Here is a 13890-nt window from a genome sequence, read left to right as displayed (position 1 = left end):
ACTGATTAAATGCTCATTTAAATCATCATAGGAGAGCCTTTTCATTGGCGTGCTTGGGAAGTGGATTACAGCCTCAGTACATATAACTATATGTTCACAGCACAGTATAATACAAACATCCAATGAGGATGTACAATACATGGTGAGGTAGCTTAAAAAATGCATTCTTCATTTAGATGAGGCAGAGAAAAATGACTCGCTTAAAGGCATGCATGTTAGTGAGGTAAAGCCATGATTATGAGTTTTCTGACTCCTATCACTGTGCTCATTCCACTAGCCATATTCTCTCTTTGTAACTACCGCCCAGTGTGATTTCTATAAACATATAGTAAACATTGTGTCATATATTCACCCTTAAACTTTTCATCTTCCTTCATTGCATGAACTTTCAGAACATGTCCCACCAAAGACTTCACTTCCCCCAAGTACAACCTGGAGTGGGCAAAACACTTTTCTGGCTTCATAAATGTGATGCAGCGATGATGACTCCTTTTTCCTTTTTGACAGTACTAGAAGTCATGGGCAAAAAACAAACAATTCTTTCTAGGCACAAATGTTTCATCTAAGGATAAGAATGGGTGGCTTATTTTATGCTACTCTCTTTTCCCCTTCACTGGCTCCACTGAACGTCAAAGAACAGGGTAGTTTCTAGTGCGCAAAACTCACTTTTAATTTATGCCACCGAACTAAGCATTTAAAGATTCAAGTCAATTACAGACAAATGCATTTCAGTCTAAGATATTCCCAAAAATTATGTGTTGAAATCCAGCTCAAGTTGCTCAAGTAAATTTTCCACCAGCACAACCTTAAAAAAGCCAAGAAATCCCTAGTCTTCAGCCAGCCCTTGTAACGTGCAACCGTGACTTCATCTCCTCCACATTACCTCATCAACATCCTCCCCATACGAAACAAATACCTCTGCCCTCCACGCCCACACAAAACATGTAACCCTGAACTGCAACTATGTGGAGTTCCATGGTCATTTTTCTAATTGTTCGGAATACCAGACTGGGCTTAAACTAAAGTAGACGATTAGTTAGTGTGTATGGTGTCGATTTTTAATTGATGTTTACATATTTAAGTATTGTGTTAACAGAAGGAATTAGTTGGTTATTAAATAGAAATAGGCTGTGACAGTGTTTATCATTTTGCAAAGTTGTTTATTCTAGTACTGTTATTCAAGTGATATCATGAGGAAAGGGGTTGTAGTTTGTTCTTTCAGGAATTGGTGTTTGTGGTCAGGTTAAGGTGAAAACCAGAGGTAATGCGTGGGGTTGTTAAACTACTGGAAACCCAAAGGGAAAAAAACAGCAAAATTTCCAAAAGGGAGCATTTTAAAATATTTTATCTGCAAAAGTTAGTAGGTTATTTTAATGAAAATATTCATAGGAAGTTCAGTTGTGCCATGAAGTGTTATTGTGCCAAATTTGGAAATGAAATTAATTCAGAAATACAGAGGGATTTCCATCTCATTTTATGTGGAAATTATAATGTAATCTTAACTTTGGTGTTACTGCTGATGACTCCACAAAACTGCCTCACCTTGTAATTAATAGGATTTTTCATTTTTTTAATTCTCCCCCTTAGAAGAGGAACAACAACAATCATGCTTGCGGCTCTTCCACGGAACTTTACTGAACAATTAGGTTTTGTTCAGGAGTATTACATTTAAAAAACAACAACAACAACTCAGAAGAGCAGCATCCTGAGGCACTTAATGATCTGGGGGGGGGGGGGGGGGAACCATTTAAAAAATATGATGAATGATTATTCAGTTTCATCCCATCATTCCACAGATCACTATGAAAAGAGGGTACCAGAGATAATCCCTCTCACACTGGCAATCATCTGAAAGTAATAAGCAATGACCTCCGTTCCTGCTGTGCGATATCAAAAGAAAAAATGCTGGGAAAAGCATTACATTCATGTATTATTAAAATAACTTACCATGCCGGGAGAGATTCCTGTTTGTGACCTCTCCTTTCTCACGGAACCCAGGGCTCACGCTGGGCCCTCCCACATCCCCATCAGGGCTGGTGAAGCCATTCACTTGACTCGAGTCCCTGGAGACTGTGTTAATGCGAGTGGGGATCGGTTCAAATGTAGGGTCCAGTTCCAAGATCAGCCGATTCAGCTGCTCAATTGACTGATCGATATCCAGAGTAGGAGAGGATGGCAGGCCCTCCACAGTCACTCCTAGAGACAGGCCATGTGGGTCTTTCTCAGCTACTAATCTGGATCTAAAAGCCTCAGGCCCTGGATGTTCTGCTACTTCACTGGAACTTGGCACGGTCCCTATCCCCCGCTGCACAGCGTCTCTGCTGCTGGATCCCCGGGTGGGTGTGTCAGGGATTCTGGATTGGCTCTGCATATTGCCTGAATTCTCTACAGTGCTAGAAATGCCAAGTCTTACTTCACTCTCGGGGGAGTAGGTGTATTGGTGAGCAGTGACCATCTGCTGTTGGCGCACCCAGGTCTGGGTAGAGTAGTTACTAGGGCCATAAGCCTGAGGCTGAGCGGAAACAGGAGGATTCCTTTGCAGCTGCTGGGATTGCTTAGGCTCACCACTTCCAAATGATCTCTCATAGAGGGGGTCTACACCTATTCCCAGGTCTGGGGCTAGAGCACTGTGGTGGTCCTCTCCAGTGTTGCTTCCAAAGCCATCTGAGAGCAGCGAATTCTGACTGCTCTTGTGGCAGTTGAAGTTTCCAAGGTGGGCTGAGTGCTGCCCTTCAGAGGAGGACAGTGTCCCGATGCTGTCCACACTGTGAAGGTCATGGCTGGGCATCTCATCATCCAGAATATCTGTCTCCCTATCCTTCAGTTTGGTGTCTCCGTTCACATGAACCTGAGCTGGCACTATGTGGCGAGTCCCACTGTACTTGCTTTGGGCATCAGTCATATCCTTGAGGGGACTGACTGAGTTTTCTAGGCCGAAGCCACTAAGTAGCTGGTCCAGCTCTGCCTTCTCTTGTGGGCTCAAGCCCCGTTTGATTCCCGGTGCTTGATGCTCCTCGGTCTTGTCCGTCCTTATAGAAGTTGTTGAGTGTCCTGAATCACTGCTGACAGATAGAGTATGGTCACTGTGATCAGGGCTGCTGGTCACAGGAACCCCCTGGGCTCCACTGGGGATGCTAGTATCTGAAGAGCTCTTCTTTCTCACTTTAGCATAAAGACTGCCATCAATAGGACCCTGGGTGTGGAGCACTGTGAAAGGAGAAGCAACAGGGTCAGGGAAAGAAAAGGACAGAGTATTAGATAAAAGCGCTGAACAGCATTACATTACATTACACTGCAGAGGTACTGCTGACAGCACACTCATTAATTTTCTTTGTAAACACATGCTGGTTTTAAAAACCAAACATCAACCAACAGCACTCTCTTGCCTTATGGAACACATTTCAATTTATATATAGGAAGGCCCTTGATAAAAACATAGCACTGTATGAAACAGGAGGAGAAAAAAGAGTTATGTATATGACCTTGTGGCAAAATACAATTCTCTACTTTTATACTTTCCAAGAAGTGAAATCATGGCGGTGCAATAACAAGACCACTGTTTACACTGGTTTGAAGACCCACATTATTACTTACCTGGAATTTGAGAGACATGACTAGTATGCATTCCACTAAGACTGAACAAGGGCTACTGGAACTTTCAATTAGTGCTCTTAGCATACGTTTTGCAATTGCCAGTCTGCCAGCTCCTACTAAATATGTTAAACATATTACCACTGATCAACTTTTTGGTAGCCCACAGAAATGACAGGCACTTAATCAGAGCAGGAGTCTGTGTGCAGTGTATCAGAAATATACAGTATCTCTTGACAGAGGTATGAGCACAATATCTAACTAGTTTTGTAGGATACATGACTTCTTTAGTGGGTATTTTCTTTTTAATAATGTCAAGGCAACTAGTTCTCACAAGTCAGAGCATGAAACACAGGGATAGAGAGAATCAGGCTAAACCCCAACTCAGAAAGAAAGACCTATTACACTTGTATAACATTTGTCACGGCATATGAGCATCCTTGATTTTGTCTCTGATCTGCCAAAAACTTTAATTAAGAAGTTCATATCTAGTCAGACATGCAGAAATTGTATGTAACTGAGAAATTTTATAATATGCAACAATAACTGGGGTGGTGGGGGAAGGGGAATGTATCCACTCAATTTACTTGTGTAGAAACGGACCAAATTCTGTTCCTGATTACACCAGTGCAACCCTTGTAATGTCACTGAAGTTGCAGCATTGTAAATGAGAGTCTGTGTGAATCAGGTTTTACAGGAGTGTCTGCTAATTTCTGAGCCAGGTGTCACACTATGACTCCAAATACCTAAAAACTTACTCTACCTACACAGTATCTACATAATATAAACAGCTCAAAGGGACCCATCAATGTGACTGCACACATACTTAAGATTTGTGGCACCTTAGAGACTAACCAATTTATTTGAGCATAAGCTTTCGTGAGCTATTGGTTAGTCTCTAAGGTGCCACAAGTCCTCCTTTTCTTTTTGCGAATACAGACTAACACGGCTGTTACTCTGATACTTAAGATTATGTGCATGCTTTGTTGGACTGTGATCAGAGAGAACACAGGTTTCAGAGTAGCAGCCGTGTTAGTCTGTATTCGCAAAAAGAAAAGGAGGACTTGTGGCACCTTAGAGGCTAACCAATTTATTTGAGCATAAGCTTTCGTGAGCTACGTTTAGCCTGCTCAACAACTCAAGTTTCATTTCAAATTTCCAAATCCCTTTTGTGTTCAAATTGTCTATATTTGGCCATACCCAACACAAAACCTTTTGTTTGTTTGTTTGGAAGGTTTCAGCAAACTTGGTCAATTCATTTGAGTTACTTGAACATTAAACAAAACCACTCTTCCCACATGTTCTCTCAAAAACTTTTGGACTTGGTTAATTCAGAAATGACTAAAGCTGTAATGCTGAACTTGGCTTGTTTTTATAGTGTTCATTAAGATTTTTAAAATACTCTTAATTTTGAAGAATATTGGCTCTGTAGCTTTAATGTTATAAATACCTTTCTACTATTCATTTTTTTAGGATGTAAACTAAGCTCACTCAAACTGAGAGCATCCTACATCCACGAAATGTCATATTGAGAATGCAGAATGCAAGGGATGCCAAACTAACAACTACAAAATCAAGACAAGGAGATCTAATGTCATATCAAACACATTCCATTCACAATCCAACATATTCTAAAGGAGTTTCCAAAGTCAGACTACGCTTTGATAGTCATTAATAAAGGTTATTCCTAAATGAGAGCATCCCAAGGTCACAGCATTCAAAATATCTGAATTATCCTCACTGTATGAAATAACTGAGCATAATTGGACTAGGAGGCTGATCTCACATCTGTGGACATGTTATTACATGGAAAGCAAGAAAATACTGTGTAATGGGCTTTGCAGATTTCTAGACATGGCCATTATTCAAACGCATACAGTATATATGATTCTGATATAGCTATTGTTCTTGGCACTGATGTCATTGTACCTCACTATGACAGAAACTATTTTCACTATTTTCTCTATATTCGTTTATTTTTATATACACTTGTTTTAAAAAGTTATACAATAGAACTCAGATGAATTCCAAAGTTAGTATTAGGTTTCAGAGTAACAGCTGTGTTACTCTGTATTCGCAAAAAGTAAAGGAGTACTTGTGGCACCTTAGAGACTAACCAATTTATTTGAGCATAAGCTTTCGTCTCAACCTCAGCACTGCCCCCTGGTGCATATTCCTTAAAATAAAGTTTTCATCTCATATAATTTGTCAAATACAACACACAGCATACTACTCTGCAAACAGGAATATTTTACACAACCTTATGTTCACTACACATGCATCATGCTGTATTACTCCATTAATCCCACTAAAGAACGAAATAGTTTTAAAACACAAGCAAGCTAGATGACTGAAAATGCCATGACAAACAGACTGTCAGCATCTCAACAGTGACTCTTTGATCTCTAGAGAAAATTTGTCAGAAGTGGTTTTTACCACTGAGGACTTCCTAATCAGTTTGGGTTGGAAATAATATTGTCAGAACTCCTTCGTGTTATTTCAGCTCTAGCACGTCTGGTAATATACAAAACCAAGATGCAGAGAGCAGAACATCTTCCTCTTAAACATTTTAAAGCTTCAAAAAAGTTTTGTTAGGCTCAATCTTATTTTATCAAGATCACTCCTCCCATCCCTGATTGTCAGAGTTCACTAAAGGAAGCTTTTGATAGCCTTCTAGACATTTTTGGCCAAGGAGAATAATGAAGCGCTTACCATGTTTAAGTGGGTACATATTCTGACAGTTTAAGGAGTAATTCTGTTGGGTTTGTTTATGCAGCTCTCACTGATTTCAAAGGGGTTTGTGCAACCATAAGCAGAGTAAGTTCCTTAGCTATTACCTAATTTACAAACTGAAAGTGAATCCTCCTCTTGCTTCAAAGAGGGCTCTCACAAAACTCTCCATTTGAAAGTGCAATTTTCTGTTGTATGCACAGCCAGGAAAGCAAAATATGTGGTTTCGTTTTTGCAGGATTCATGGCTCATTTACAAGAAAATTTATATTAGGCAGGAATTCCTGAAGAATCGTTTGTCACCAACATTTGAGACAAGTTTGATCATGAAGAAACTACTGCATTAAAATTTAGGTCCAGAAAAATCTTTCTTTAAGGCAATGGACAATGTAGTCTGTTTACCTGGCATTGCAAGATCTGCTGACAGATCTGATACAGTGCATCTCATCTGTGAGTGTAACAAGTACACTCTTTTCCTGGCATGCTTAAAATTGCACATTGGTCATGAAATTTTCTGAAATTACTGGTTAGTCTTTCTGACTATTTTGTGATTTCAGAAAGGGCCTTATTCATAAACTATACCCATGATGATAATTAATTCATCAGTTTATAACGGTAGGGAAAATGATTTGGTTGGAAAACACATTATTTGTACGGCACATTGCCAAATTTTCTTCAGTTAGTGCACAGCATACTGAATGTTATATGAGAGGTCTAATAGGTTTTAGTCAATAATTAAAGGACAACTTTCTAAATTTTTTTGTTAGAGACCAGACTTTACGAGTATGTTTCTAGTTAAGAAAAGCACTGCACAGAATGTCAAAAAATAAGGTTCTGAAAGAACAACAAAAAGCATAAATCCATCAGGCTAGAACAAACAATTTCTTTCCCCAAGGCATTTCTCTGTGTGCTGATTGTTACAACTCTGCTGAAGTTTACACTGCAAATTGCACAAATCTGTTAAAGAAAAGGGCTTCTATTCACCAGGGTGAATGCATCACTGAAAGGTACATACATGAATGTGTCACTGTGCTGTAGTTTGCAGTGTTGTTGTAGCCATGTTGATCCCAGGATATGAGACAGAAAGGGGGAGGGGGGTGTGAAATAATATATTTTATTTGACTATCTTCTGTTAGTGAAAGAGACAAGCTTTTGAGCTATGCAGAGCTCTTATTCAGGTATTTATTGGTCCCATACCTCACCCACCTTGTGCCTCTCACTGTACTCTATACAGATACTCAAGTACAATACATATGGCTTAGAGAGCTTCATTATAGGAAAAATCACTGATTGATGGTTTCTCAACCTCTTGGATGCCATGCTCTCTCAGCAGTCCTCATTGCTGATAGCATCCTAAATTGCTATCGGTGCCTGTTGATCAAAGGGTGGAGAGATTGTCATATGGAATTCCTTACTACTGTAACCACACTTCAATTTAATGTTTTGTTGCTAAAAGAAATCAAAGTGTTTTGTTTTTTAAAACACAACCATGCGATAATTATTTTCTGACCAGCAATAATTTCCTTGTGGCTAGTTTCCAGTATAAAAAAAACCCAGGCAAACTTAAAATACTGCTTTGATTAGTATGGTCGGATATCTCAACCCCATGACCTATACAGATTCAGTGGCTAAGGAAGAACTCCTGGGGAGAAAGGCGTAAAACTAATATTCTTGTACTGACAAAAAAGAACTCCTCCTGACTTACTTTTCTCTATTTTCCAAAACTGAACGTAATACCCTATTAGGTAAAGTAGTGTAAATCCTTCAAACACGCAAGTAAGGCACAATACACACCCCCAGATGAAACATTCCAGCACACATATATGGTGCTTCTTATAAGATGTTAAGGACAAAATCCTGCCCAGTGTGAGTGGTTGTTCTAGAAGGATAAATAATGCAGGTAACCTTTCCTTTCGCCTCACCAGCATAGCATGTTACTCATTGTCAGTGGAGTGCTAGGCGATGGTTGAAGCAAATGTGCTTGCTAATCTGCCAACAGGTCATGGACTGCTGGTTTGGGAGCAAGGCTACCACCTTTGTGCTCCGCAGAGAATATTCACCCTGTTTCTTCCTGAGACATTCTGTACCTATGTGAGACTGGCTTTCCCATGGCCAACATTGCTTGCATTATTATTAATCATTTATAATAATGCTGTGTGACCACAATCTGTTGGGGTCCTCATTGTGCTAGGCACTGTACAAACATGTAATATGAGAGAGTCCCTGCGCCAAAGAACTTATATGAGTAATGAGTAGCAAGAGGATTTTGTCCTAACCACTTACACCGCAGGTTCAGTAGTGAAAAGAAAATAGACACAATCATTTGGTCCTGCATTCTGATATTTTCAAATCTCATAAACCAAAAGCAAAAAAATGGGGGGGGGGTCATTTGAAATAGGAAAAATTCTATTTGGTCCTATTACTAGAAAACTGGATATATTTTTACATAGCCAAATACATCAGGAAAACAAACCCCAAAGATGACTAAATCAAACTCAATTTTTAGTTGGGGTACAATATTGTTCTTCAATATATTCTTATTTCTGTTACTAATTAGCACCTTAGATTATTAAAATGAAAAGGACTTTAAATCGAATTTATTTTTCACTACTTGTGCTCTTTGTTTATGTGTTGCACTTCAGGCACTGAAACTACACTGCTCAGTTTCGCTTTCTTCATAGTGCTTTGGTGCAGGCAGTAAAAGAACAGTACTGTTTGGTTTTCCAATACTTCTCAGGACTGTTTTACAAAAAAAAATAATTTTTCACTTAATTAAAAGAATTACAATGTTTCTATTCATATTGGGTTATGCAAAATTATAGAGTTGCAGCTTAAACTACTTGGGGGTAATGAGTGTTCCCACTCATTTAAGTAAGTTTAAACATCCTTTTGTTATGAGCATATAAGTGAAATGAGTGGTTTCAAACTCTGAAAAGATCCTATTTCTTGGCTAAGACACTTAATTAATGGCTATTCAAATCTTGGTTCTCATCAGACCTTCAGCCTGAAGTGAGGACTAAGAAGCTGGACAAGTTTCAGGTTTCTTTGAATGGCCAACATTAACTAATAAGCACCAGGGAAGGGTGTAGCTCCAGGAATGTTTTAGACAAGTATATCAGATGAAGAATAAATTCTGCAAGAAAAATCCCTCCTCTGGCTGTCATGTAGATGAATGAAAACTTTTTCTCCCTTTTGTACTTAGAACTTTTCAATTTTAAAGTACAGTTCTACTCAGACAAATCACCCTGTTGAAGAATGGAACCTTTTTACTCAAAGGAGGGGGCCCGTTGGAAACTATGGGAGTCTTTCAGTGGGCTTTGGATCATCAAGCTCCAGCTCTCCTATCTGTATGTATCTATACAGAGTGAAACCTGCTAGGTTAGAGCTAACACAGGGAGAGAGGATGAGCTAATGTATTCTAGCTTGAGCATCAACAGAAAAAACTCTAATTTTAATTCAATGGGTTTTGGATCTGGTGCCAATTTCTAAATGCAGGGGTAAATTCTGCTCTTGGTGGTTGCACAGGTATAAGGTAGGAGAGAAAAGAAACTGGCGGGCAAAATTTTTATTGCTGGTAATAATCCACTAACAGGAAAGAACCATATGACCTTCAGATCTCAGACTGATTCCAGTCCTGGCAGTTATATTTTTACCTGTAAACTGAGCAAATCTAATCTGCAATCAGTGAGAGACAACAACAAAAATTTCTTTATAGTCAACTTTCTAAGCAGAACTTCAATACAATAACTTACAATTCCTTCCTTTGCACAGTACAGTCACACAGTATGAGAAGCTGAGTGTTGCAAGATATTTAGTCTCTCTTGCAGAGGGAACAGCTATCATATGCTGCTATTCAACCTCAGACCTCTGTCAGGGTTCACATCATGACAGACAGGATGATGTTTCAACATTGGTATCTTTGTGACTTGTCCTACCATTGTAGAACAGGCAACTGGGTTTCCTGGCATTTACTGTTTCACAACCCCAAAACTGCCAGCACCAGGAGAGTAAGCAGGCTAGAATCCCTGAACAGCTGCAGACACTGTGAACACTATCTTATTCAGCAGCAGCATGACTGGTCTGCATTGCACCTAGCTAATTCACTTGTTAAGAAGAATTCTACAAAGAAAAAATCAGAGAAGATAAGCACCTCAAACATTTTAATACACTGTACATGTATTCTGTACCTGTTCATTTAAATTTTTTTAAATTTTTATAGGGTTTAATTTGCCTGGGTGGACAGCTAAACACAACTCCCAAACCTGTACTGGTCATTTAAATCACTGCTTAGCCATGTAAAACAGGTATTAGCATGTCTGAAGAAAAAGTAATCACTGAAATATGGGAACTGGATCTCCCACCTAGGGACCTTCTTTTGTCCCACTGTCACATTTTAATTATGGACCAGCTCCAAAATGCCACGGTCAAGCTCTTTTTAAAGTGATCACTTCAAAGCATCAGTACTGTATGTGGTTTAAAGATATCACAGTGATAAACTCCATATAGAAACACCTGCGACCAACAGATAAATTTGAGCACTTTCATTCCATGTACAGCTAAACTACCTCTTTCTACTAGGCAGCTGACTGTTGCTGGTCCCTTAGGTGACCTTGGGAGGTGGCGGAATCTCCATCCACAGAGATTTTTAAGGCCCGGCTTGACAAAGCCCTGGCTGGGATGATTTAGTTGGGGTTGGTCCTGCTTTGAGCAGGGGGTTGGACTAGATGACCTCCTGAGGTCTCTTCCAACTCTAATTTTCTATGATTCTGTGATCACTTAAGAAAGGTGTCACTGTATAGATAAGTGAGAGATGATTAGAGACGGGCCTGAACCAAAATCCAGATCCTAGCCATATCCCATAACTGTAGAAAAGGCTGGATGCAGATCCAAACTTTGCAGCTCTGGCACACATTTCATGTTATGGTAGACACATTATATAATAAAAGAAAAGGAAAAGGAGTACTTGTGGCACCTTAGAGACTAACCAATTTATTTGAGCATGAGCTTTCGTGAGCCACAGCTCACTTCATCACATCTGATGAAGTGAGCTGTGGCTCACGAAAGCTCATGCTCAAATAAATTGGTTAGTCTCTAAGGTGCCACAAGTACTCCTTTTCTTTTTGCGAATACAGACTAACACGGCTGTTCCTCTAAAAGAAAAGGAGTATCTGTGGCACCTTAGAGACTAACAAATTTATTTGAGTGTAAGCTTTCATGAGCTACAGCTCACTTCATCGGATGCATGATGAACTGAGCTGTAGCTCACAAAAGCTTATGCTCAAATAAATTTGTTAGTCCGTAAGGTGCCACAAGTACTCCTTTTCTTTTTTGCGGATACAGACTAACACGGCTGCTACTCTGAAACCTGACATTATATAATGTAGTTCAGAAATAATGTGCGCACTCATCACTGAAGATTATAATTGCATCTCCTTTTTAGCTGGGGAAAAATAACAGTGGATGTATTTGTTATCTATTTTTCAATTTCAATAGTTAGATCTAGTTATAATTTTTGAATTCTCACAATTATCCAGAGATGTGCCATTTTCTTGCATATATAAAAATTCTCACTAGAAGTACTTGTTGAAAGTCAATGAATAATAGGAAGGAAACGGATTGCAATTTAATCCACTTAATTGATGTGAAAATTAAAAATCTCTTAAAACCATTTCCTCTTTAAAAAAAGCTCTCTCCCTTTTTTGTTTTAAAGGTTCATCCTAGATGTTACAATCTTGTAAATTAACCTGTGTAGCTCTAGGTGACATTTATATTAAGAGTTTTAATGTTCATAATTCACGCAGAGGGAGATGTCATAGGCACAAATGGCAGTTAGGTCCCCAACTCCCATTGAAAGGGAATGAGAGTTAGGCACTTACCGTTGAAAATCTCCTCCAGACGGCCCATTATGGCGAACCGCATTAAGGTCTTGGGTTTGCTCTAGTTCCATTAAATATATTTTCCTATCTAAACACCACAGAAGGCACAAAACTTGGCCATGTCCAAAGCCATCTCTGTTTGCAGTATCCCTATAAAGTGAGTTTCAGAAGAACTTTGCACACCACAATGAGCAGAACCATCTTTCCATTCTACAATGTGCCAATGATACTCAGGAATGAACTGTACTGTACCACAGTCTATTGGAACAGCCAGCATTTACAGAGCACGCACAACAGTCAATAATTTGTTTTACCCAAATTACGTCTTGGTCCATGGAAAATGAGGCAGTAGAATTATATTGGTGAATCCTGGGAATCTAAAGGTTCCTCTGAAGCTATTTCTTTTTAACTGATCAGAGCTTGTCTACACTTAGGGCATGTCTTCACTAGCAACATTAAAGCACTGCTGTGACAGCGCTTTATCATGGCTGTGTAGTCGCGGCACCACCTCCATGAGGGGAGTAGCTACCAGTGCTGGGAGCTCAGGGGAGTGTCTTTTCACCCCCCTGAGCGAGAAAGTTGCAGCGCTGTAAAGTGGCAGTGTAGACACGGCCTTACAGCGCTGCAGCTGCGCCACTGTAGCACGCAGTGAAGACACTACCTACGCCGATAGGAGAGCTTTTCCGCGAGAGGCAGCAGCTACGTGGATGCTCACATCGACATAAACCCCCTTGTAGACAGCGCTAGGTCAGTATAACTAAGTCACTCAGGGGTGTCGTTTTTCCACACCCATGAGCGATGTAGTTATACCGACATATTTCCCAATTAAGACCAAGCATGAAACAACTACAGTGTACACACAGGGAATCCATGTAGGTTCTACATACCCTGACTGTGATGGGAGTTGAGGACACTTAGTGCCTCTCAGGAAGTGCAGGATTCAGATAATTTTGACATATGAACTAGGATGAAAGAAATCTTGGCTATTTTTTCTAAAATAGAAATAAGGAGATGAACTGTTACAATCCCATAAGCTTGAAAAAAAAAACAAAGCTTTGGCATACTGCCCCTATACTACTTAACCACTAGATTTTTTTTTTCCTTAAGAGGCTTTCTTGGAATAGCTCTGCATGAAGACTTTAAGGCTTTGCAATATTTCAGTCTTGACATTTTTTTAAAAATTTCCCACTTCTTTAGATCCATAAAAGAAAAATGATACCCAGCTCCTGTTACAAAAATAAATATATATACAGAGAGAGAGAGAAAGAGTTTCTTTTCGGCAAAGGGAAACTGGCAGATACACTACCAAAGCAAAGCTAAATGCACCTTGGTAAGAGCTGGCATCACAAAAGCTGTCTGTCTGAAATACCTCATTTCAGTGCAAAGCTCAGCCATGCTCTCATTTTTTCCAGGGAAGCAGCACTGTTACTTCAGTATTTTACAGACTGCTGTCAAAAAACAAGGGGAGTTCAAAACAGTGGCGATCTAAGCAGTGCTGGAATTCAGTTACCGAAACTAGAGGGGCCCACTTTCTTTCAGTCTGACCTCCCCTCATAAGAGCTAGTCTGCCTCTTCTTCAACTGCCAAGGCTAAAACCTGGCAAAAATTCCAACACTGAACCTGAACTATAGACTGGTATCAGACTCTCCCTTCTAATTGAAAGCCTCAGACTGGAAGGTATTTTTATGCCTATA

The 13890-nt window shown here is 39.6% G+C and overlaps 1 protein-coding gene across 6 annotated transcripts in view; it reads right to left on the bottom strand.

Moving 5' to 3' along the window:
• Window positions 1–13890, bottom strand: part of TNS3 (tensin 3) — a 343736-nt gene that overhangs the window by 91274 nt on the left and 238572 nt on the right. For all 6 annotated transcript variants that reach the window (XM_048839218.2, XM_048839219.2, XM_048839220.2 and 3 more), the window contains one exon: window positions 1948–3207. In XM_048839218.2, coding sequence (XP_048695175.2) covers window positions 1948–3207 — 1260 coding nt within the window. The remainder of the gene's footprint in view (window positions 1–1947; window positions 3208–13890) is intronic.

Source organism: Caretta caretta, chromosome 2 (genome assembly GCF_965140235.1).
Source record: "Caretta caretta isolate rCarCar2 chromosome 2, rCarCar1.hap1, whole genome shotgun sequence".
In the NCBI taxonomy this organism is placed as follows: Eukaryota; Metazoa; Chordata; order Testudines; family Cheloniidae; genus Caretta; species Caretta caretta.
The sequence above is the reverse complement of the archived record's forward strand: the minus strand, read 5'-3'. Positions and strand labels throughout refer to the sequence as shown.